Consider the following 23,637-nt stretch of genomic DNA (forward strand, 5'->3'; position numbering starts at 1 on the left):
ATCTTATCTTATCTTAACTTAACCTAACTTATCTTAACTTATCTTAACTTAACTTAACTTATCTTAACTTATCTCATCTCATCTTATTACAACAAGCTTTAAAGAAGCTTTTGTTTTATTTTGAAAACAATCTTTCTCAAGTCGGTGACAACAAACGCTCTGATTGGATGACCTGTGGTGACGTAGTTCATACAAACCACGTGTACTGAACTCTTTCCTGTTTGATTTTTAGTTTTAAAGTAAAAAAATAAACAAGATAAAGTTTGAAGTTTTACTTGATTTTTCTTTTCATATTTAATTTTAATGTCACGAGGGGAAAACTTACGGAAACGCTGCGGTGACGTCACAATCTTCTTCCTCTTCTTCTTCCGGGTCACGGTCCTCACGTTGCAGCAGCAACATGGCGAGAAACAAACAGCGGAGGAAAAATAAAGTGGGTTTAAAATATGAAGGGAACGAAGAAGAGGCTGGAAACTACGGCGGAGGAGGAGAAGAGGAGGAGGATGGAGCAGCTGATGGAGGTGAAGAGAGAGGGAGGAAAGACAAAGGAGGAGAAGACGAGGAGTTCAGTCTGGAGGAGGTGCTGAGGCTCGGAGGAACTCAGGTGACAAACCGTTCAGAACCTCATTTAACCCGCGTCACATTAAACCTCATTAAACCTCATTAACTCAGTTCACCCACCGACAGACTTCATTTATATCAGGTCACTTTCACAATATTCATAAATACAAACAGCTGATTCCAGTCTGGATCCATAATAATCACAATAAATACTTTAATTGATCGATCTGCTGATTAAGTTATTATTAATATTCTTATTATATGTTTGGTGTTTCATCTTCTCTCCTCTGTGTCCAGGCTGACTACGTCCTCCTCGCCACCCTGGACGACTCCAACGAGCTCGTGGATGGAGGCAAAAAAGGAGCAATAGACGACCTGGAGGAGGGCGAGCTGGAGAAGTTCATCTCCAAACTGGGCTTCCGGGCGTTCACCGGACAGAATATCATAGCAGACGAGCCCGAGGGTGAAGACGCGGGAGAATCGAGCCAAAAGGAACCTAAACAGGCCAAAGCCAAACAAGTGTCCGGAGAAGAACAAGCGTCCAGCGCTCCGCGGAAAGTTAACGGTGACCAGCCGGCGGGAAACACACAGAAGACCAAGAAGGCGAAAAACACGCAGGTAACCGCCGGTAAAAAGGCCAAACAGAACGTGAACGTGTTTGAGTATCAGCAGAGGCAGGTTCTGCTGATCAAACCCGGAGGGAAGTGGTTCGACCTGGAATACACCGCCGAGGGTTCCGCCACCACGCAGGATCCACAACTGGTGTCCCAGTACAAGGCGCTCGCCCAGCAGCTGTATGAGGCTGAGGTGGCGCTCTACAAGAACAAGAAGAACCTGCAGAAAGGAGCCAACTCCACCTGGATGAAGAGCGTCGTCTCCACTGGCGTGCTGGCGGACAGGATGGCGGCCATGACGGTTCTGATCCAGGACGCTGTGGTTCACACGCTGGAGCATGTGGACGGCCTGGTGTCCATGGTGAAGAAGAAGGGCAGCCGGCGGATGGGTCTGATGGCTCTGGACACGCTGCGAGAGCTGCTGCTGTCCGACCTGCTGCCGGAGCACAGGAAGCTCCGCACCTTCGCCCAGCACCCGTTCGACCAGCTGGAGGAGAAGGCCAGCGGCAACAGGGATGCTCGCGACCGCCGCCTCATCCTCTGGTACTTCGAGCACCAGCTGAAGCACCACGTGGCCGAGTTCGTGGTGGCTCTGGACACGGTGGCTCATGACACGGTGGCGGCCACCAAGTCGAAGGCGCTGGCCACCGCCCACGAGCTGCTGTGCAGCCGCCCGGAGCAGGAGAAGGCGCTGCTCATCCAGGTCGTCAACAAGCTGGGAGACCCCGAGTACAAGACGGCGGCAAAAGCATCGTACCTTCTGGAGACGCTGCTGCACAAACACCCCAACATGAAAGCGGTGGTGTGCTGCGAGGTGGAGCGGCTCATGTTCCGGCCCAACATCAGCTCGAAGGCGCAGTACTACGCCGTCTGCTTCCTCAGCCAGGTGATGCTGAGCCACGACGAGGCCGAGCTCGCCACCAAACTCATCACCATCTACTTCTCCTTCTTCCGCTCCTGCATCAAGAATAAGGACATCGAGTCGAAGATGCTGAGCGCCCTGCTGTCGGGCGTGAACAGGGCGTATCCGTACGCCAGCGCCGGAGACGAGAAGGTGAAGGAGCAGCTGGACACGCTGTTCAAAGTGGTTCATCTGGTGAAGTTCAACACGGCCGTGCAGGCGCTCATGCTGCTGTTCCAGGTGATGGACTCGCAGCAAACCGTCTCCGACCGCTTCTACGTGGCTCTGTACAGGTGAAGCTTCAACAGTCACAAGCTGTTAGTCATCGGTTGGTCTCTGTTTGAAACGCTCACTTCATCTCTTCTTCTCTGCAGGAAGTTGTTGGACTCGGGGCTGTCGTCGTCCTCCAGACAGAGCATGTTCCTCAACCTGCTGTACAAGTCGCTGAAGGCCGACATCGTGCTGCGGCGGGTCAAAGCCTTCGTGAAGCGTCTGCTGCAGGTCAGCGCCGAGCAGAACGCCAGCTTCGCCTGCGGAGCGCTGTTCCTGGTGTCGGAGGTCATGAAGGCCAAACCGGCTCTGAAGATCCTGCTGCAGGAGGAAGGGGTGAGAAACTTCTCGCCAGAAATAAGCTTCCATAGAAAATATAAACTACGAGTTTTAAACCGTCTTAAATATGAATAAAAACAAATTGAACAGTTTAGAAGTCGAGGATGTTGAAGTTTGACTGTGTTCACTCAGGACGGAGAGGAGGAGGAGTTTAAAGACCTCGCTGAAGAAGATGATGATGATGAAGAGGAGCGCTTTGTGGACGCTGACAAACTGCAGGAAGGGACGAGTGCAGAGAAGGTGGAGCCCAAACCAACGGCATCGTGGGTACATCATCAGAACCTGGAAGGTCTGTGATCTGAGTCTTTATCGCTTGTTCACTCACAGATATGAAACGTCAGCTGATGATATTTTATTCTTTTCTTCCAGGAGGGAAACACAAGCAGATCTACGACCCGCTGCACAGAAACCCGTTATTCTGCGGCGCCGACCACACGACTTTATGGGAGCTGCAGAGGGTGAGACGCACAAATCACAATAAACACAAAGGTGTCGACTCGTACATGAAGCTTTGGTCGTCCTGCTTTCACGACATATTTATACCTTAATAAAAACTAAATACTACATTTTGTATAAATAATTTCTGAATCCATTTCCAACAGTCTCCTGTGTTCTTGTCTCTGCAGCTCACTCTGCACTTCCATCCGTCTGTGTCACTGTTTGCAAAAACAGTCCTGGAGGTAAAATCTAACTTCTCATTAATGAATCAAACGACTTCTTTATTTATCTTCCAGAGTCTCAGTTCTGCATCTGTAGAGTTTGTTTATTTCACATTTGGTCTCAGACGGAGTCAGATACTTTCGTTCCTCTGTTGTTGTCGTCCCAGTTTTAAGGATTTAATTTTTTATCGGAGATATAATCCTGAAAACACTTAAACAGAAGTGTTTTCTTTCCACAGGGAGGATTCATCATGTACACCGGTGACCCTCTGCAGGATTTCACCCTCATCCGCTTCCTGGACCGATTCGTCTTCAGAAACCCCAAACAGCTGAAGGGAAAACGTAACGAACTCTTTAGTTATTATTGATGATTAAATATCTGATTCAAATGAAATCACAGGGAAATCCAGTGATTTCAAATCCTCCGACAATATTTCTGACACATCTCATGAATCCAGTCATCAAATAAATAAATGAAAATTGATCATTTCTACTTTAATGTTTGAATTCCTCAGAAAACACAGATGCTGCAGCGCTGATGCCCAGACAGAGGTTACCTCTCCACTCTCTTCCAGGTGAGTGGATATAAAATTCTCTTCTCCTCTTGTTTTAAAGAACTTTTAGTAAGTGAAGGTTTTCCGTCTGTCGTCAGTGAACTGTGAAGAGTTTCTGTGCAAAGAAGAAAGTCAGATCCCTGTGGACGAAGTCTTCTTCCATCGGTGAGTCAGAAAACTTCAACTTCTAAGATCAACTTTAAAAAAAAAAAAAATTATCTTTTAAAGAAAAATGTTCTTTAGAAAGAATCAACACAATCTACTGCCTCGTTGAACCACAACAAAAACACAGGAAGGAGCTTCTAGTGGAGCGGAACCTACGATGACATGTTAACGACTTTCTGTCCTCATTTATTCATCATCTCCGCAGCTTCTTCAAGAAACGTCAGCAGGAGAAGCAGGTTCGTCGTCCCCGTCGGGACGGAGACAACGAGAGCGTGGACGACGTGGACGATGAAGAGTTTGAGAAATTACTCGGTGAGTCGGGGAGAGACGATCTTTTAGTTTACAGCTTCTGTTCACATATTCTGATTAAACTAGATTCAACTTTCTGACCTGATGTTTGATGACTTTGCTTCTGAGCAGATTCCTGTGAGGGAGACTCGTACTTCACCGACCTGGCAGTTGATGATCTCGACTTTGCAGGGTGAGTTTGATCATCAGGTCTTTATTATATTATTATAACTGTCTGGTCGTGTTGTTTTTAATACGGATGAATTAGCTGTTGTATCTCAACCTCACTAACTCACTCGTCTCCACTTTTCTCAGTAACGTGAAGAGTAAAAAAGGAAAGAAAGGAGCTGAGGTCTCTGACTCGGACGACTCGGACATGGACGACCTGGACGATGAGGAGGTGTCTCTGGGCAGTATGGACGAGGAAGACTTCGGAGACGAGCTGGAGGACGAAGGGGGGGCGTTCATGGATCCTGACGGAGACGACGACGATGAAGGTTGTGAACGTGCTGATAACTGAATGTTGTTTGATGGTTGTTTGCACATCTGAAGAGTGATTCCTATCATTTAGAATCTTCGTGTGTTCGCTGTTTATTGGTTCAGTGAATATTTAGAGGTTCACTTTGCTCCTGTGGGTGATTTGTGTTGTTTCAGGATTTGTTACAGCTTCGATCTGGCGACTAAATAAATGTATTTCTTTGCTCTGTCTCAGTTCCAGAGTTGGAGGACGACGATGCTGCATTCGATGGTGAGAACAACAGCGAGTGTTTTAGAAACAACACATTTTTAAAACCACACTTATCGTTGCTGAAAAAGTCAATTTGTTCATCCTGTTAATTTTAAACATTAAGAAGTGAATGAATGAAATAATAAAACATCAGAATCGAAATGTGAAATGTTCTTTTCTCTGCAGATTCAGACGAAGAGATGGAGACTCCTCCCACCAAGAAGAATAAGAGGAAATCCTCCGAGGAGCTCGACTTCTCTGCATCTTTAGGTCTGTGCCGAGTTCAATTAACGTTTAAAATAAATATATTCTCACATCAGATTGTTTTTAAAAAATATTAATTGTGGTTTCTTGTCTCAGGCTCTAAACCGGGGAAGAGGAGGAAAGGAAAGAAAGACACGGCCATGTTTGCTTCTGCTGAAGAGGTGAGATGAGTCTTTAGTTGTAATAATAATACTTTGTATTAGCCAACGAATTGATTCAGCTGAATCTTGTTCAACATCTCGGACTCATAACTCACGCAGCTTTTTTATTTTCTTCAAGGAAAGTTGGTTTTAGAGATGAAACCATTTGTTCGATGTGAAACTTGATTTTTAATTCTTGCTGTTCTTCAGTTCGGTTCCCTGCTGGACGAGAACGCTGGCTCCAAGTTTGACAACATCGGGCTGAACGCCATGGCCAACACGGACAAAGCAGGTGAGACAACAAACTCCTGAGTTCACTGAGAAACATGTTTGTGTAAATACATAATAAATAGTTTAGAGAAAGTATTTATCTTCACTTTGACCTTTTTATTTTCACCTGTTCTCATGAACCTACTTAAATTCTGTCTGTGGACGAACACGCTGCAGAGAAAGTTCAAACTATTGTTGTTGCAGCTCCGGTGAATTAAAGTCTCGTTATCATAAACATCATGTTGGACAAAAGACACAAGTCAGGATTGTCTCCAGTTTGCTGGACACCAGCTGAGTTTAAAAACTTCTCCACAGAGAAAATCAACCACGTCCCGTCAAACGTGTTAAATCAATGTTTACAAGACAGAAGTCGTGTTGACGTCTTTTCTGACACTCGATCTCTGCAGGTGTGAAGCAGTTGAAGTGGGAGGCTCAGCGCGACGACTGGATCCACGGACGTGACGCCAAGACGCTTCGTAAGAAGAAGACCGTGTTCAACAAGAAGAAGACGACGTTCGGCCGAGCCAGGACGGGAGGCAGGACGTTCGGGAACAAGAAGAGGAAGAAGTAACGGACTGTAAATGTGGACTTCGTAGAGACGGACGGCTTCAGTCCTGCTTGGTCGACCAGGCTTCGTGGTCTCTCTCTCGGATCCCGTTCACCCCCGCCCACTCGTTGGACTGGTAGTACACTGAGAGGAAACAGGAGCAGAGACTGGTCTTCAAACGTCAGCTTCACATGTTTGACTTTTCTCTCACTAACGAGATCAAATCTACACGATGTGAGTTAATGGGACGTTACTTCCTAATCATTGTGTATTTACAGTTTATTAAAAATCTAAGAGCTTTTCTTCTATTTTATCTTTATAACCTTCAGAGTTAAATGTTCTGTGTCGGAGGTGCGGGGCAGAGACGAGCTGCTCACCTTCTAGAATCGATGGAAACCTTCTGTTCACGGTGTTTCTGAAATCTGTGGGAAAACATAACGAGACATTTTGAGTCAATTACGTCACTGAATGTTCTCAAATAAAATATTGTTGTGTAAAGAAACTAAGAAACAGAACGAACTAAATATTAAAGTGGTTTTATGAATTTTGGACATTTCACGGAGGTAAATGAATCATTCATGTTTGTGGTGGAGTAAAGAATCTAAAAGTGAAACCACAGAGATTTTTAACAACATGAAAGAACAAACAGGAAAAGTTTCTGAACCAAAAACTAAATAAAGAACTTTAATATCTGAGCTGTAACTTAAAACCACAGGATGTGACATCACTGAGTTCAACATGGAGGAAGTTCATCTGAATTAAACATGAAGTAATAATCACCTCTGCTGTTGTTCATCATGTGAAACAAACCATAAGCTCCACAGAGTCCCAGCAGCTCCACTGCCACCAGGGCCTTCAGCAGCCTGCTGGCCCGAGGGGGAGGGGCCATCTGAGCACACACATGTTAACACACTCACACATGTTTGATATAAAACACACACATGTTAACACACACTCACGTTAACACACACATGTTAACACACACACACGTTAACACACACATGTTAACACACTCACACACGTTAACACACACATGTTAACACACTCACACACGTTAACACACACACATGTTAACACACTCACACACGTTAACACACACACGTTAACACACACATGTTAACACACACACATGTTAACACACACACTCACGTTAACACACACATGTTAACACACACACGTTTGCTATAAAACACACACACGTTAACACACACATGTTAACACACACACACATGTTTGATATAAAACACACACACACATCTGAACCTGTTCAGTCAATGATCTGAACTCACCTTCAGCTCAGTGATCGACACAAAGTCACGTGTCCCCTCTGCCCTCGTGTTGCACTACTGAAGCTAACTGAAGCTAACTGCTAAGATAGACTGACAGCTAATGGAGCTTGCGGCTAAAAGAGGCTAACAGAAGCTAACGGCTGAGATCAACCACCCGGCGAACACAAACGATATCTACGAGGCGAAGCTAACAGAAGCTAACGGCTAACAGAAGCTCACGGCCGCACGAAGCTAACGACCTATGCTAACGGCTAATGTGAGCTAACAACAAACCTCGTAGGTACGGAAGCCCGTTTGGTTCAAATCGTCGGCGAACGAATTGACGTATAACGATGATAATAATCTTAAATCATAAATCTACAAGATGTTTAAGAATCAATGAATTCAAACATTTCAGATCCATAATTGAACTAAATATCTGAAGACAAATATATTTAGTCAGATGATAATAAATAATGTATATTAATGTAATGTAAAATATATTTTATGACTTTGTTTCATGACGAGTTGTTAAATTTTTCTTCTTCCTTAAATAAACTTTTAATCTCATCCTCTGTGAAAATGTTGTGAAGGAAACTTTACACAGTTTAACTTCTCGTCTCCAGATTCACTTTGTAGATTTTTTATCAGACGTCATTTTGTGTTTTTTGACAGAAATCTCATATAACTGACTTCTCCCTCTGTGATCACCACCTGTAATACTACTACTTATTTAAATTATACAAAATAATAAATACACATTTGTATTTGGGATTTATTTGGCTGTAGTGGCAGGAGCTCACCAGTAGGTGTCAGTCTATGGGTGAAACACAGTGATGAGAGTTATGAGAAGAACTAAGAGAATTAAAACCTTCAATTTATAAAATCAAATATCTGTTGTTTGATTAAAGAGAAGAATCTGCTGCACGAGTACAAACGATGAGATGATGTCTGTTCGTCAGAGCTGATGTTTCCTGGAGGAAGCAGCTGCAGAGAAAACTCACAACTGGACTCAGATGATGCACGAGGGACAAATGAACAAGAGAAAACTAAATCAAGTTGATGATCACTGACGTAGAGCACTGACGTAGAGCACTGACGTAGAGCACTGACAGAACACAGATGTGTTGATCAGTTTGGTTTTAATTTGTTATTTGATGATATAAGAACAGACGGAGACGTGATGATTGACAGCTGAGACTCTGCATGACGTCATCAGCACAAGATGGCAGCGTTAGCGCCTCAAAATAATTTGGCTTGATTGCAGCGAGAGGAACCATGTTTGTTTAGAGTCGGAGGTTCTTCTGTATGAAAACACGACAAACAGTCGATGGTAAATAGTTTGTAATAAACACGGTAACCACTGCAGATGTAGTTATATGATCCTGAATCTATATCAGTTTGAAAAAGTCACTTTTAGAACTTGTATTTCTGTGTCTTTGTCTTGGATGAAGAGTTCAGCCCGTGACCCTGCAGTGAAAAGTATTCTGGGTTGTTTGACGTCGACAAAGGGAGGAACAGGCCTGAGGGTGTGCAGAGAGCATGGTGGTCCAACGCCGGTTTCCCCTCACCTCGGCTGTGTGTACCGTCTGTCAGCTCGTCCTTTCAGATTCACCACCAGGTAAATACACAGCGTGGGACCACAAACAGTGACCCTGCAGCCGAGGGGGGGAGGAGGAGGAGGAGGAGGAGGAGGAATCCTGACAGTCTCCTCTCTCCACTTGTTTCTCCTGTAGAACAGAACATGAAGAAAACATTGAGAAAAAAAATCACCTTCAAACTTCAAGATGTTTAATTTCTTTGAGTTTAAAGGTTCAGTGTGTAGAATGTAGTGACCTCTAGTGGTGAAGTGTCATGTTGCAGCTGAATACCCCCCCCCCAAACCTGTGGCAGCTTCAGTCGTCATAAAAAGTCAAAAAGTTTAGTTTGTTCAGTTTGAGCTAAAAAAACAAAAAAAAACATGGCGGCCTCCGTAGACAGGAGTCGCTCCTGATGTAAATATAAAGTGTTTAAATATAAAGTGTTTAAATATAAAGTATGTAAATATAAAAAGTTTAAATATAAAGTGTTTAAATATAAAGTATGTAAATGTAAAAAGTTTAAATATAAAGTGTTTAAATATAAAGTATGTAAATGTAAAAAGTTTAAATATAAAGTGTTTAAATATAAAGTATGTAAATGTAAAGTGTTTAAATATAAAGTGTTTAAATATAAAGTGTTTAAATATAAAGTATGTAAATGTAAAGTGTTTAAATATAAAGTGTTTAAATATAAAGTATGTAAATGTAAAGTGTTTAAATATAAAGTGTTTAAATATAAAGTATGTAAATATAAAGTGTTTAAATATAAAGTGTTTAAATATAAAGTGTTCTAGGGTGAAGAAAACAACAATTAAACACGCAGTAAAACATCTCTAGAATTATTATATATTATTATATATATAAAATATTCACTTTCTGCCAACAGATCAATTTCACCTGAATCTTACGAACCTTTAGCTTCACTCCTGAGTACTGATGTAAATACTGTAAAGTACAATTACCTCAATACTTCACTTAGTTACCTGAAGACGCGTAAATCAGGAATGACGTCATTATTTACGGTCACCGGGGGTCACGTGTCGAGGTGTTGATCATATTCAGGGGGGGTGGGGGTGGGGGGGTTGCAGAGGGAGGCATCTGATTGGTCGCTGGCTCCGCAGTTTGCAGCGCGAGCGCAGGTGGCACAGTCCAGTCAGCGCGCAGAGCTCGTGCGTCCCGGTCACGATGAGCCACGAGTCCCGGTGAGAACCGGAGAGGACGCACCGGTACCGGGGGGGACAACGGAGCACTGGTCCGGGTTCAACCACGCGTGTTTGCAGAGGTTCGGATGAACGTGCACGATGCTGAGCGCCTTTAAGATGGAGGCGCACGATCACCCGGACTGGAGCGGCAGCGGCTACTACGGAGAGACCGAGGTGTGTGCACTGTGCTGCGGATACAAGCGGAGGAGGAGCCGCTGGTTCTTAAAGTATCGATCAGTTATTGATGAGAGATTTAATCACGATCACAGAACTCAGGGAAAATAGAAACATCCAACTGAAATCTCCTCGAGCTCCACTGGATTAGTTCACTGGGAGTTTAGGTTTTCACATCCAAGTGAATCTACTGTGTTCTTTGGAAAGAAAAGTAATTTCTATTTATTATTATTTTAATTTTTAAATCTATTTTAAAACTACTTCTAATTCTGCACTGTATTAAAATTACAGCTTCTCTCTGTTCAGTTCAGCTTTTAACGTTTTGGAACAAACGTGATCAACTCTCATGTTAATGTCCAAACAAAAATATAAGATTTTATTTTTACTCTAAATAATTTCTGCTGATAATTTCTAGCTAATCTTCAGTTGATGATATTTGATTGTATTTTTAATTGTTCTGATTTCCACTGCAGGTAATTTCCCTGCATGAGAGTAATTATTATATTATGAACTGACAATATACAAAGACAGTAAATGAATATTTGTTCTGCAGATAAGTTGAATTAAAGTTTAGAAAATCAGGTCTTAATGTTACTGAGGAAAAAACTGAATTAAATGTAGGTCACATCAAGGCCTCATTATATAAAGTGAATGTCTAACAATGTTTCACAGTCAAAGTTCTGTCACGTTCCGCATCCATCTTATATTAATGACAAAAAATGTTTTTATTTATCACGAGAATCAATGTTAAACATTTAATAATCCTTTAATAATTATACATTTATTTATCCGTATTTTACTGTGACCAGATAACTTCAATGACCTAAACTTTACTGTTCAAATAAGGTATTTTTCTTGAATTTTGGGGGAATTCTATCGGTTGCAGTTATTTTATATTTTACCACCAAGGTTTGATAATTAATCCTACATCAGTATTTGTTCAGCTGAATTTGATCCCTGGTGGTGGAGAGACTCTGAAACTCCAATTAAAGCTTGATATTGTCAAAAAAGTGAGTTTTAAAAAAGAAAAGTTTACCTGAACTTTGTAATGTGTATTTCTGAGACTGTTAATTAATGTAATGTTGAGTATAATTAAATAACACCAACAAAATAAACAATCCTAATTTTTTAAAATTAAAATAAAACTTGCAGAGAACATTTAAATTATGAACATGTTTTTTTTTGCTTGCTGGGTATTTCATGACCTTTATTACTAAAATCCTGTTTCAGACACTATTTCAATCTTCATTAGAATCATTCTTGATAAATACAGGCCGAACATTTTACCTGATGAAGAAGCAAAGACAGACTAATGTACGAATGGTCATTAGAGTTATAATACATCTGTAAAATTAAAAACATTTATTATATTTTTTAAGTATCTGAGAAAAAATGTATTTCTCTAGACTGAATGAAAAAACCAACCCGCAGGAGGAAACAGATTGAATTTCTCTCTATGGTAAATGTTTGATTGAAGATATAAAATAATAGATGTGTATACAGGTGCGTTATAGAAACATTAAAATGCAGTCGACTAATCATCTGTTAATCTTAAATATTAATGAGAAACCACTTTGATAAATGATAATTAAAGTGGGGGGGGGGTTGAACTGTTGTTTCTCTATATTAAAGAATTATATTTGATCTTCTCTGTAAAGAGCCTTGAGATAATGTATATTAGGATTTGTCTCTATACAAATAAAATAGAATATCATTTAATATCAGGCTACTTGTTGTTCCAGCTGCTAAAAGTGTTGTAGGATCAAAAAACAGAGAATTCCTTAAATGTCACTTTAGTTCTCTTGATAAAATTGTTAAAGAAAAATCTTCAATAAACCAGATCAACACAAACACTGATTTAGAGCTGACACGTTCTCTATCACACCAGATGAATTAATAACGAAATCATAGTTGTGACATCAGAAATCATTTCAAACGGAGAACAGGTCTGATGTTTGTTTGTTTGTTTGTTTGTTGTTTGTTTGTTGTGATGTAACTGATGACTCGTTTTAAAGGCCCACGTGACGCTCACCCACAGTCTCTGTGTTCCAGTGTTACATGAACTCTGGTTTGTCCATGAACTCCGTGAGCAGCTACATGAGCGCGCCTGGCATGACCGGCACCGGCCCCATGAACGCGCCCTACGTGAACCCGGTGGGGGTCAGCCACTCGTCGGTACCGGGCGGGATGTGTCAGAGCCCCGGGGCCGCGGTGCACTCCGGAGCCGGGATGACACCGGGCCTGAGCTCCCTCAGCCCGCCGCCGTACGGCAGCATGATGAGCCCGGTGTACGGGCAGGCCTGCGGCCTCCGGTCCCGGGAGCCCAAACCGTACCGGAGGAGCTACACGCACGCGAAGCCTCCGTACTCGTACATCTCCCTGATCACGATGGCGATCCAGCAGGCCGCCGCCAAGAGGCTGACCCTGAACGAGATCTACCAGTGGATCACCGACCTGTTCCCGTTCTACCGGCAGAACCAGCAGCGCTGGCAGAACTCCATCCGACACTCGCTGTCCTTCAACGACTGCTTCATCAAGGTGCCCCGCTCCCCGGACCGACCGGGGAAAGGCTCCTTCTGGGCGCTGCACCCGGACTCCGGGAACATGTTCGAGAACGGCTGCTACCTGCGGCGGCAGAAGCGCTTCAAGACCGGCAGGAGGCCCGGGACCGGGGCCGGGACCGGGGCCGGGGCCAGGGAGGCGGCGGCGGGGAGGCCGGGCTCGGAGGGCGGCTCGGTCACCAGCACCAGCCCCGGCTCAGACTCCCAGCTCTCCCCGGCCTGCTCCTCCTCCCCTGCGGCCTCAGAGGTGAAGAGCTCCGGGGTCAAAGCTCACCTGCCCTCCAGCCCCGTGCGCGTGCCCTCCCCTCTCGCGCACACGCAGCAGCTGTTCTCGCATCACCACCATCACGCGCTGCTGATGCACGAGGCTGCTCACCTCAAACCAGACCCCCCCCACCACCACCAGCACCACCAGCACCAGCAGCACCCCCACCACCCCTACCCCTCCTTCAACCACCCCTTCTCCATCAACAACCTCATGTCCGAGCCTCAGTACGGAGGGTACGGCTGCCCGGTGTCCGCAGCCCCGCTGGTGGCCGTCAAACCGGGCCTGGACCCCCCCCACACCGACACCGGCTACTACCACAGCGTGTACAGACCCATCATGAACAACTCGTGAGGTCACTGGAGTAAAAACTGACCAGGCCACAAGAACTGTGTTCCACTATCCACCCTGTCACAACATCTACACATCTTTATAGAGACACCACTTTTCTTTTATTGCTTTTGTTTCATTCCATGTCTTCACACGCTCCTTTAACACAATTTAAAATTTTAAAAGTGTGTCTGCTGCCAACAACACCATCTATCTGAAAACCAGAGCACCGAGGAAAAGAAGAAATACATCAAATACTTGAATAAGAATGAAACAAATCAGACAAATAAATAAACTTCGGTGTGAGTTTCAACTTGAAGTATATTTTACTGTCACATTTGAAGTCCTGTAGTTTAAAGTGTTTTTTAATTAAACAAAAGGAAAAGCAGCTGAAATTACTTTTTATTTTTAACACTAACCCCGAACATTCCCACGATCTCCTGCAGACATGGATGAGAAGTGTTCTCCTCTTTAATCCCATTAACTCCAGAGACGTGATGTTTCACAGCTGACAACATGTCTCAACGAGGACGCTTCTGTAAACTCACCGCTGCAGGAGAGTTGGTTGGAAACGTGTCGTGGCAGCCGGTCACCATCTTCACCACGTCAGACTCATAGACTGTAAATAAAGATGGACGACTGTCTACAATGTAGGACGCAGCCTCCTCCGGGTTAGTGGATGGGACTCATTCTTAGATATTTTCCAGTTTCATTTTATTTACAGTCTGTGGATTAAAGTCACAGCAGCACCTAGTTCTATATCTATTTATCTATATATTCACTTCAGCATGTTCACATCAGACTTTATATAACGATGGACGACACAACATCTGCATGACTCTATCGGTCGTTAACCCGACTCCTCCATGTTAGCAGATGGGACATGGACACCCCCCCCCCCCCCCCCCCCCCCCCCCTCCCATAATGTTGAATAAATGTTCTCCAAGATGTTTCTGTCACGTTAGGTCGTTCTTATCTCACTGATGTTTGTTCACGTGTTCATGTTTCTGATCAGTTTGGTTTTCATTTGTTTTTTTAATGATATGAAAACAGGCTTAGACATGATTGACAGCTGAGACCGACTCCTGATTGGTCAAACATGTGTGCTGACGGGATCTCGATACCACGGCTCCACCCCCCCCCTATCGCTACTTCGCAGACAGGTGATGTCATTGGTGCACGGTGGCAGCGTTCAGGGACATCCAGGCTTTGTTTCTGGACAGAGGGAGGAAGTGGAGACGCATCTTTATTCACAGACTCGGTCGTGAAACCCTCCAGAGGCTGTGTTTGGTTTTCATGAGCAGCTTGAGGACGTTTAATATCTCTGACAACCTGAGTTCTCTCATGTAGCATCGTGTTGTTATTCACTTTTTTAAAAACACATGAACGCTTAAATAAATCATGACTGAGGTATTCACTGATGTTTTTTATGTCTTAGAATAAAATGTGAAAATGTCTAAAGCTTGTCTGAGCCACAGACCTGATTATTACAGACCGACCAAAAACCAAAAGCCCGTCCCACAGTCTCCGGTCATGCAGGAGGTGGACGTGCAAACTTATTTCTGCTTCTCACGAGTCGTCCTGAAGCTCAGAGGGACAGCGTCCACAGACAGCGCAGGTTGTTGATTAACTTTACACACAGGATCAATAGATTGTGTCCAAACATCATCTCGTGTTGAATATTAAACACTTCAGTGCTTCTGTCGCTCACTCAGGGATTTACAGACAACATGGAAACCACGGCCGAGACGTACCTGTACACACGAGGTACTGAGAGTACTGCAGATACTTCATAATCAGTGTACACGTAAACTGATTCAATACGTTTTAGTGCAAGAATACAAAACTATGTTTGTTGCAGAGACTGCTGCCGAGCTCAGTGTCTCTGATACAACCCTGAACAGCTTTTCATGAAATAGTTTCCTGAGACAGGAGCTGTGTCATAAACTGTTAAAAATAAACCAAAGATAAGACCTGATGCTCTGATGTGAGTTTGGTGAAGTTTAGTTTTAGGGAAACATCGTGGTTTGGGTTAAAATAAGTATTTTATCACCACTAGACGTCACTTCACAATAAAATGAAACTGGTTGGTGATTAGTTGCTGTATCAACAACTTTTTTATGTGATGGATGATTTAAAAAATTCAGTTTCGGTCTGAATATGGATATTTCACAAGTTAAAGCGTTGACCTGTCAGAATCACAGACGTGGCAGGGTTCATCCTCTGAGGAACGCGAACGTCTGTTTAAAACGTCGTGAAGAAATGCGTGTGTGCGCTGCTGAGGTTCACAGAGCTGCAGAAACCAACACGGAGGTTTGAAGGTGTAAAGTGGAACATGGTTCCTGACCTACATGTGTTACTCCACAGAAACATCCTCTAAAGAGGAAAATGAAATCTGGACGTGGTTAATTCTCATAAACAAAGGCTGATATCAGTGCCGAGGTGTGAGGGGCGGTTTTCTTCAGACTCGCCGCCGCAGAGCGTCTCCGTTTGCTTAAGAAACCAATCAGCACGTTATGAATAATAATGACCTGTTTCTGAGGAGGAATAATGGGAAGGCTGCATGCAGAGCCGGTCGAGGTCAGGGCTTAGCCAGCGATGCTGTGTTTGGACAAGGAGTGTTTACCACACACACACACACGCATGCATACATATGAGGGATGTCCTCTCTTAAGCTCTGTATGCACAACTCCTCCTACAGTCGAGCTCAAGCCCTTCAAGAATCAGAAGCAGAGTCTCTGAACTCATCGATGAAAATGGTTTGTGTCTCCATCAGCGAGTTAAAGTGGCCCCGGAGTGAAAATCAAATGAATCTGTGTGACTGTTAGAATCCCAGGATTTTTTTTTTATCTAGCGTCACCAGCAGGTCAAAGCTTGCAGTCGTCCACGCGGACGGATTACTGGACCGGCCCGCTGGGCACCACCGTGTGAGGTGTCCGTCAATATTTCTATGTTTGAAAGAGAAAATTTGACCTTGAGGAGATGCGAGACACAAAGAAACCGTGAAGACGCAAAACCACGAAGACTCACAAGACAGAGGGACACAAAATGACCACAAAGATAAAAACAGGGAGCATGAAAAGATTCAAAAGAACCGAGAAGAGACAGAACAACAGAACATCACTGAATGTCCCACTTGTAGACATCCGTCCTCTAAATATGACTAATGTTTCAATAGATCCATGAATTCTTCATAAAGCGTCCTCTCACACAATGTTGAATAAAGTGAAAGAAGAGTTCCTGGATCCACAGCAACAGTCACTGGCTTCTTCCTCTGACTCATATCACATCCTTCATCGAGGTTATTCAGAAATCTGTCCAGCAGATTTTAGCTGTTTACAAACCTACAAACTAGCGGGAGTGAAAACATGAGCCGCTGATGTCACGATCACTGAGTGTTATTAAACGTAAATTGATAGAAAAATGATCACAAAGACACAATAAGGACGAAAAACAACCACAGAGACACAAAAAGAGAAGTTAACGATTCAAAGACACCGAGAAGAAGAGACAAAGAGACATCACACGACCGTCAAGATTTAAAACAACCGTTCTGTGTTCTAGCTCGTGAGAGGAGGCGGAGACGGGAGGTGCAACATATTCTAGTGTGTATGTGCTGCGTGTTGTATGTCACTATGTTCTCTATGTTAAATATCTTTGCATGAAGGACGTTCAAGGATCTGGGAAACTGTTTGATGCCAAAAGAAGAAGTGAACATTCGATATGGACGTTTTTCACACCTGCTCTAAAACACTCTGTGTTTCTGTCTTTATCTCGTCGCCTCCTGGTTTCTCCTCAAATCTCTGCCTCCTCTGCAGAGCTCGAGCTGCTGCTGCCGGACCACGTGCTCCCTGAGTAAACCTCCACACCTTCCTCATATTTGCCTTCGGCTTTAACGGGCCCTCGACTGGTTCCCGGAACAAACCAACCAGAGGAGGAGGCGACGCTGGTGACGAGCTGAAACCCAGCAGACTTCATTCGGTTTGTCTATGCGTCGGAGACGCAGGAGAAACGTGATGCGGTTCTGCCGGAGCTCAGGATGAAGTCATGTGACGATGGTAGATGATAATATTTCTATCAGATCACACAGTCAGAGGGTCGTCTGATCGATGAGTCACCGCTTCACTCAGCGCTGTTTGTCAGAGAGAAACATTAACTCAATTTTAAATCACTACGAATCTCAGCTTCTTCTTCTTCTTCTATGTTCCTGACGTGAAGAGTGATTTAAAAAGAAGGAAGCTGAGCCTGACACATTATATAATGAATCACTATTTATATCCAAGTAAAGATTTTACTGTGGTAGGTTTGTGCACAACCATAAATATAGAAATATATAGAAACAGGGAACAGTATAAAATAATATAACCACTAAAGAAGACTGATGTTTTATCAATGGTGGAGCAGGTTGGCTCTCAGCGATGAATCAGCCTCTGGGGTCAACAGCCGATAGTTTCTCTGGTGTAGAAGCAGAAATCTGGACCAACACTCTTCTGTCCTCACTGTCCTCACTGTCCTCACTGTTTACTGTCCCACACGTTTCTTCTATCAGAGACAATCTGATGCATTCAAGTTCCACAGGGACTGTTCACCTGCAGGAACCAGAGCTGCTCGAACACAAACCACAAGCTTCTTGTTACAGATTCTGTTTTAAGTAGAGATTTTAAAACCTCTTGTTTGTTCCTATAACGTTTCATTTTCCTCCGAACATCCAGGAGCTGATGCTGCTGACGACGACCGAGGTAAAAGTTTGAAAACACCAGTGTCGGCCTGCTTTAGATTTAGAATGTGTTCTGACGACACGTCCACGAACGTCTGATTAAGAAGACGATTACATTTTTTGCCAAGTGCAGCGTTAAAGCAGAATTTCTCGTGTTTGATGTGTGAGTGAGAGAAGCTTGGTGCTCTAATGTGGACGTGTTGAGAACAAACACAGAAGCTGAGGTCTCTCAGCGGGGGGGGCGTCTTTGAACCACTGATAATTCAGAAAAAAAAAAAAACTCCATCTGAGATAAAGAGCAGTTTGCCATTCATGGACATGTACAATGACGCTTTCTTAAGGCGAAAAGAGCTTAAGAGTCAATCTGGTGCCTTTCAGACCTCCAGCCCGGCCACCCAGAGAGCTCTGGGCCTGGGGCTTTACGGTGGGATGAAAACTGGCGGGGAAACCGTCAACTGCGGCTAAACGTCAGAGTTATCGGCCAAGATGTCGTCTTCACGCTCCTGAATCTGAAGTGTGAGCATTGGGCTAAATATTCCTCTGAAGGTGAGCTGCAGCGCCACGTGCGGCGCTAAACTCGGCCGGCTGCCTCTACGCCGGGCGGCCAAATACAACAAGTCAGCAGCAGGTCACCTGACGGTACAGTTTTACAGAGAAAAGGCTTTAAATGACATGAAACCAGTTATATGTGGCGTTGACTAATAGCTGGCGACGCAGAGCCGCCACAACAAAAAGGCGCCTGAGACGGCGCCTTGATTCATGGGAAAGCCGTGGCTCTGCCTTTGTGGCGGCTCCTCCACTGAGCAAATACTCCAAACTGTTCATTCCCTGCCGGCCCTTTCTCTCCTCCACCACATTGTTTGTGCCCTCGCATTTCATTGAGGCTGGAGGGGGGGAAGATTGCTCTCAGAGCCACTGAGCAAACAGTGGAGAAAGGAGCCTGCCATCTTTACTCTGTTCCCAGGAGAACTTGCCTTTTTTTATTTTTTCATTTCAGCTCCAAGCTGTCGAGCTGAGCCAACAGTTTGATGTCAGAAAGCTGAATTAATTGCTTTAAGCCGAGGGGGCGGGCCACCCATCACCAAACGCTCCCCGAAATGTTTTACCGGAGATTATTAAAGATTTCCCGCTACACAAGGTGCACAAATATTACACGGCAGAAAGAGTCGGACTTAATTTTCTTTTATTTATGGTTTTGAGTCATTTCAAAGAAAAATCTGCGGCTGCTTTGTGAGCAGGTCTTTAGGATTATGTCTGAAGATTATTTTAGTTTGGTCTTTTTCTTCCAGAGAAAGAAACACAGGACACTGAACAATAACATCTTCACGTGGACGAGCCCACGAACCACAAACCTCCTGACACGGCAGCATTTTACTCAAAACTCACAAACAATGACAGAGTCTTGTTGTGATTCTGAATTTGACCGACTGATCTGAAATGTGTTTAACATTTTCCCGACAACTGAATCTGTGGCAGCTTCTCACTGACAACGTCAAACGACTTCTGGAAGAAACGACCGTGTTGAACCGAGCTGAGGTTCAGTCTCTGTCCACACACACACCTGAAAACTCACGTGACCTCTCCTGCACGCACACACACACACACACACACCTGAAAACTCACGTGACCTCTCCTGCACAAACACACACACACGTCAGTGTGATCAGGAATATCTGGAATAACATCTCGTCATTGTTGTAATGCACAGAATTGAAGTGAACGGCAGCTGTTAGCAAAGACAACAGGGTCAGTGACACGTGCTCGATTCTCCGCGTTGTCTCTACACTGATCCCGAGCGCGGCGCCTCGACCAGCAGGGGCCTGAGGCCTGGCGCCGTCAGAACCCTCGTCACCACAACATTCACAGTTTCATGCTCGGGACAAACAAAACCAAGCTACTTATTAAATCAGCGCTCAGGAATAAAATCCAGATGAGCTCAGGTTCACCAGCTGCTCCGCTTCCGCATCAACACGACGTGATTGGCTAAAATCTGCGACGCCGCGGAACCACAATGCAGTTTGGCAACGTGCGACATCTCCACATCCAAAGTGAACGAGAAGAATTTCAGGTTGTTCTGTTTTTCTCTTGGTTTCATGACGTTGAAATTTAAAACATTTTTGATATTTCGGATAAAGAAACTTTCCAAACCATTTCGAGAATCGACTCCAAAGTAAATTCAACTGTTCTCAAGACGACGTCAGCCTCGTGTTCGTCACCTGTCCGTCGTCCCTCAGATGAGAATCTGTTCACTCTACATACAGAGACCTTCCACATTAAAACTAGCTCCAGCTCAAACCCCCCCCCCCGCTGCCAACGTTTCCGACCTCCACTTAACATCCACCTCGGGTCATTGAATGTAAAGCACACAGAGCAGTGATAAACACATCTGCGCTGTATGTTATCAGCAGATTAGTGGCTCTTTGTTAACGAGGCCGCAAACACTGAGTGAGCGATGAAAAGTCCTGAACAAAGAATGTGAGAGCACCGAGGATCAACCTGCGTCCGCCGGGATTAAACATTAAAGAAATCTTCACCTTCGCGGCTTCAGCAGGAAATCTGTTGTTCCTTCAAGCGAAACCCAAAATGGACGATTTGCTTAAAGTTGTGTGAAGAAGAGAAATGATTTTTAAATGATTGTTACTGACTCTGACGTTGGACATTTACAGATTTAAAATGGGGTCTGGTGCTAATTTGGATTCTGGTTATTTGGTTTCCTGCTTATTCAAGACCGACTTTAAATATGAGCTCAAATTAAAAACTTTACCAAGAAATCAAATAATGAAAGATTCAAACACTGACAGAATCTATTGATGTTTCCTGAAGAGACAGGAATGGTTTTGTTTCACCTGCATTTTCATTTTCTTTTTTTAACATCCAGAAGAATTTAGATTTTACTGAGGAAACATGATGTAAAGGAGCTTTTTCTCTGGTTTCACCTTCAAAACCTGAAAATCTTCAAGGGATCAATGAAGGAAAAGAAAAATCCATCCAGATGTTTGTTTAAATGACAAGAAACAGCTGCTTCATGCAAAACGTCCCCAAAGATCTCTGTGATTAATGTGGGGGGGGGGGGGGGGGCTCCTCAGACAGACTCCCGATTATAACGGAGGCGATAAAATAAAAATATAGGCGACAACAACGTTCTGTTAAACCTGCTTTCTTCTGATATTTGAGATTTTTAAAAAAAAGCTAAAATATAAACGTTTCCTTGAGAGACAGATGATTTAAGTAAGTAAAACAACACAGAATCCAGACGTAATATTACATTAACTCCTCAGTTTTAACCATCGAACCCTGAAGATCTCGTCCACACACGATTTAATCTGTGGTTTTAAAACAGTTTGAAGAAGAACGTCCACACAGCCACAATCTCCCGTCACCACGGTGATGACAGAAGCTTCTGGCTGAGCGGAGTTTATCCATTTCTTAAATGTTCTCTGATATTTTATTAATCCAGCACCGACTTCATCCATTTTCCTTCTGATGTGTTTTTTTAAAAAGAAAACACCCAAATCTCCGGGTCAGGAAATATTAAAAATATTTCTCCTCTTCAGCATCAAAGCAGAATCAGGATTCTATGAATCATTTTTTAATTTTGAAAGAGAAAAACATCGTTAAACACAAAATATCTGCAAATATTTGATCATCAATTAATGATTCATGTTGAACAACAGCTGAAGATTCAAGAGAAATGACATGAACGTGTTTCAGGTTAGAAGAAAGAACAAAATCAAAGTTCATGCTCGGCCTCATGTTTAACTGAACTCAAGTGAAATCCAGAATAAATCAACTTCCACTTGTTATTTTATTTATCAAGTCTTTTCTCTGATGATTATTTCTTCTCTCATTTTTTCTGTTCACTGAATATTTTACAGGATTGTTAAAGTTTGTGAAGTTATCGCTTCTTCCTCGTCTCATTCACTCCACCAGGATGGAGAGATGATGTGTTTTTAAGGTGAAGTGAAGTTTGTGTGTATCAGCAGAGTGAAGTTAATTCAGTGGCTCCCTCTGCTGGACACGCTGCACAAACACAGTTCCACCTCTCCGGCTCCAGGCAGCTGAGAGTGGATTCAAATAAAACTCTGTGACGATTAACGGAACGTTTGTGCAGAAGATGTTCAAAGATTCTTTTTTTAAAACCTTAGTGTTTCTGTTTTTGTTAAGAAAAAGATTTAACGCAACATTTATCGACCTGAAGACACGGAGACAAAGTCCCGTCCCTGTAACGTCCCTGAGGCCTCGTCCACACTTGCCTTCATTTTTAAACGGCCGCCACTTAGGAAAGGAGGAAGAGGAAAGGGAGAAGGAATCAAGGGAAGTAGATCAGATCCTCAGTGTTAACGTTTCCTCTCATTCTGCATTCAGCGGCGTGACGCCTCTGTCTGTCGTCCAAATGGGAATCTGGAGGAGAAATCCCTCTAAGTCTGTAACTGTGATGGCGGGTGAGACGCCTCGTTACGACGACCAGCTGCTGTGTCAGAATCCCAAGTCCGGTATTAATGATGGAAGAGCCGGCAAGTCATTTCCTGCCACGGCGACTAAAGCTTCTGTAAAGCCGTTTGCCTCTGTTCGGCTCACAGCGCTTAGCCGCCGCGGCCGTACGTGCAAAACAGAGAAACTAAATATAGTCGCTGCCTCGTTCTGCTGAAATCAACATGTTCACAGGCAACGTTGAAGAGTGTTGTTCCAGAGGAACATCCAGAACAAGAACATCAGGCAGTCGAGCTCAAACCCAACGCTCGCTCACACTCTAACGGAAACTATTGAAGGTTCATGCAAAACAAACGAGCTGAAAATGTTACTGAGACGCTTCTAACTAGTTCAGAGGTTTGATTCCTGACTCCAACACATGTTCAGAGTTTTACAGTTTTTATTCTTGACCAAAGGTCCAGATGTTCACTCACCACGTCTCCAGCTCGCTCTCTCTTCTCCAAACATCGGTTCTGCTTCCGTTCATGAACAAAAAGACAGAGAAGACAAATTAACTTTGAGTTCAGGAACAAGTCTGATGCATTTTAACTCTGAAACTCTCCAAACTTACCGTCACGCCGACGTCTTCACACCACGTCTCAGTTTGAGCAGTGAAATCAGAGGCTTGTGTAAACTTTGGTCGGAATTAAGAAGATGAAACCTCCGTCGGATTGTTTCCTTCAGATCTGGTTTGTACGTCGACCCATCGTTTTGTGAACAATCGTTTCAAAAAGATTCCATCAACTCTGAGTTGGTTACTATGGCAACATA

General features: G+C 43.7%; 3 protein-coding genes and 1 long non-coding RNA gene across 5 annotated transcripts; 2 read left to right on the forward strand and 2 right to left on the reverse strand.

Annotated features, from left to right (window-relative positions):
• The first annotated feature begins 344 nt into the window (after positions 1 to 344).
• cebpz (CCAAT enhancer binding protein zeta) lies at positions 345 to 7,078 on the forward strand. 2 transcript variants are annotated; one of them, XR_011239415.1, is made up of 18 exons: positions 345 to 604; positions 859 to 2,369; positions 2,451 to 2,682; positions 2,818 to 2,974; positions 3,055 to 3,143; positions 3,312 to 3,365; positions 3,584 to 3,686; positions 3,860 to 3,919; positions 3,997 to 4,063; positions 4,269 to 4,375; positions 4,484 to 4,544; positions 4,667 to 4,848; positions 5,064 to 5,099; positions 5,265 to 5,348; positions 5,439 to 5,503; positions 5,693 to 5,774; positions 6,160 to 6,886; positions 6,980 to 7,078. XR_011239415.1 is itself a non-coding variant. In XM_020109670.2 (17 exons), exons 1-17 carry the CDS (start codon positions 401 to 403, stop codon positions 6,321 to 6,323), a joined length of 3,258 nt encoding a protein of 1,085 aa, XP_019965229.1. In that variant the 5' UTR covers positions 345 to 400; the 3' UTR covers positions 6,324 to 7,078. The 2 variants fall into 2 exon arrangements, 1 of the variants encoding a protein (XP_019965229.1); XM_020109670.2 differs by having other exon boundaries at positions 6,160 to 7,078.
• LOC109644316 (protein CEBPZOS) lies at positions 5,849 to 7,922 on the reverse strand. Its single transcript, XM_020109671.2, has 4 exons — positions 7,589 to 7,922; positions 7,080 to 7,188; positions 6,677 to 6,721; positions 5,849 to 6,443 (listed from the first exon to the last, which is right to left on the reverse strand). Exons 2-4 carry the CDS (start codon positions 7,186 to 7,188, stop codon positions 6,361 to 6,363), a joined length of 237 nt encoding a protein of 78 aa, XP_019965230.2. The 5' UTR covers positions 7,589 to 7,922; the 3' UTR covers positions 5,849 to 6,360.
• Positions 7,923 to 9,163: 1,241 nt separating this feature from the next.
• On the reverse strand, positions 9,164 to 23,556 carry LOC138405621 (uncharacterized). Its single transcript, XR_011239420.1, has 3 exons — positions 23,438 to 23,556; positions 23,301 to 23,339; positions 9,164 to 9,297 (listed from the first exon to the last, which is right to left on the reverse strand). It is a non-coding gene; the product is annotated as an uncharacterized lncRNA (long non-coding RNA).
• LOC109644314 (hepatocyte nuclear factor 3-beta-like) lies at positions 10,310 to 13,838 on the forward strand. The gene is made up of 2 exons (XM_069515388.1): positions 10,310 to 10,523; positions 12,576 to 13,838. Exons 1-2 carry the CDS (start codon positions 10,449 to 10,451, stop codon positions 13,701 to 13,703), a joined length of 1,203 nt encoding a protein of 400 aa, XP_069371489.1. The 5' UTR covers positions 10,310 to 10,448; the 3' UTR covers positions 13,704 to 13,838.
• Positions 23,557 to 23,637: the final 81 nt, after the last annotated feature.

Source organism: Paralichthys olivaceus, chromosome 19 (assembly GCF_024713975.1).
Source record: "Paralichthys olivaceus isolate ysfri-2021 chromosome 19, ASM2471397v2, whole genome shotgun sequence".
Taxonomy (NCBI): domain Eukaryota; kingdom Metazoa; phylum Chordata; class Actinopteri; order Pleuronectiformes; family Paralichthyidae; genus Paralichthys; species Paralichthys olivaceus.

Coding starts and splice junctions, on each gene's coding strand:
- cebpz (XM_020109670.2), top strand. CDS start 401: ATGGCGAGAAACAAACAGCGGAGGAAAAATAAAGTGGGTTTAAAATAT. Junction 3,144..3,311: donor CTTTATGGGAGCTGCAGAGG/GTGAGACGCACA, acceptor TTGTCTCTGCAG/CTCACTCTGCACTTCCATCC. Junction 3,920..3,996: donor ACCTCTCCACTCTCTTCCAG/GTGAGTGGATAT, acceptor GTCTGTCGTCAG/TGAACTGTGAAGAGTTTCTG.
- LOC109644316 (XM_020109671.2), bottom strand. CDS start 7,188: ATGGCCCCTCCCCCTCGGGCCAGCAGGCTGCTGAAGGCCCTGGTGGCA. Junction 6,722..7,079: donor CATGATGAACAACAGCAGAG/GTGATTATTACT, acceptor GTTTTCCCACAG/ATTTCAGAAACACCGTGAAC. Junction 6,444..6,676: donor GTTTCCATCGATTCTAGAAG/GTGAGCAGCTCG, acceptor GTTTCCTCTCAG/TGTACTACCAGTCCAACGAG.
- LOC109644314 (XM_069515388.1), top strand. CDS start 10,449: ATGCTGAGCGCCTTTAAGATGGAGGCGCACGATCACCCGGACTGGAGC. Junction 10,524..12,575: donor GCTACTACGGAGAGACCGAG/GTGTGTGCACTG, acceptor TCTGTGTTCCAG/TGTTACATGAACTCTGGTTT.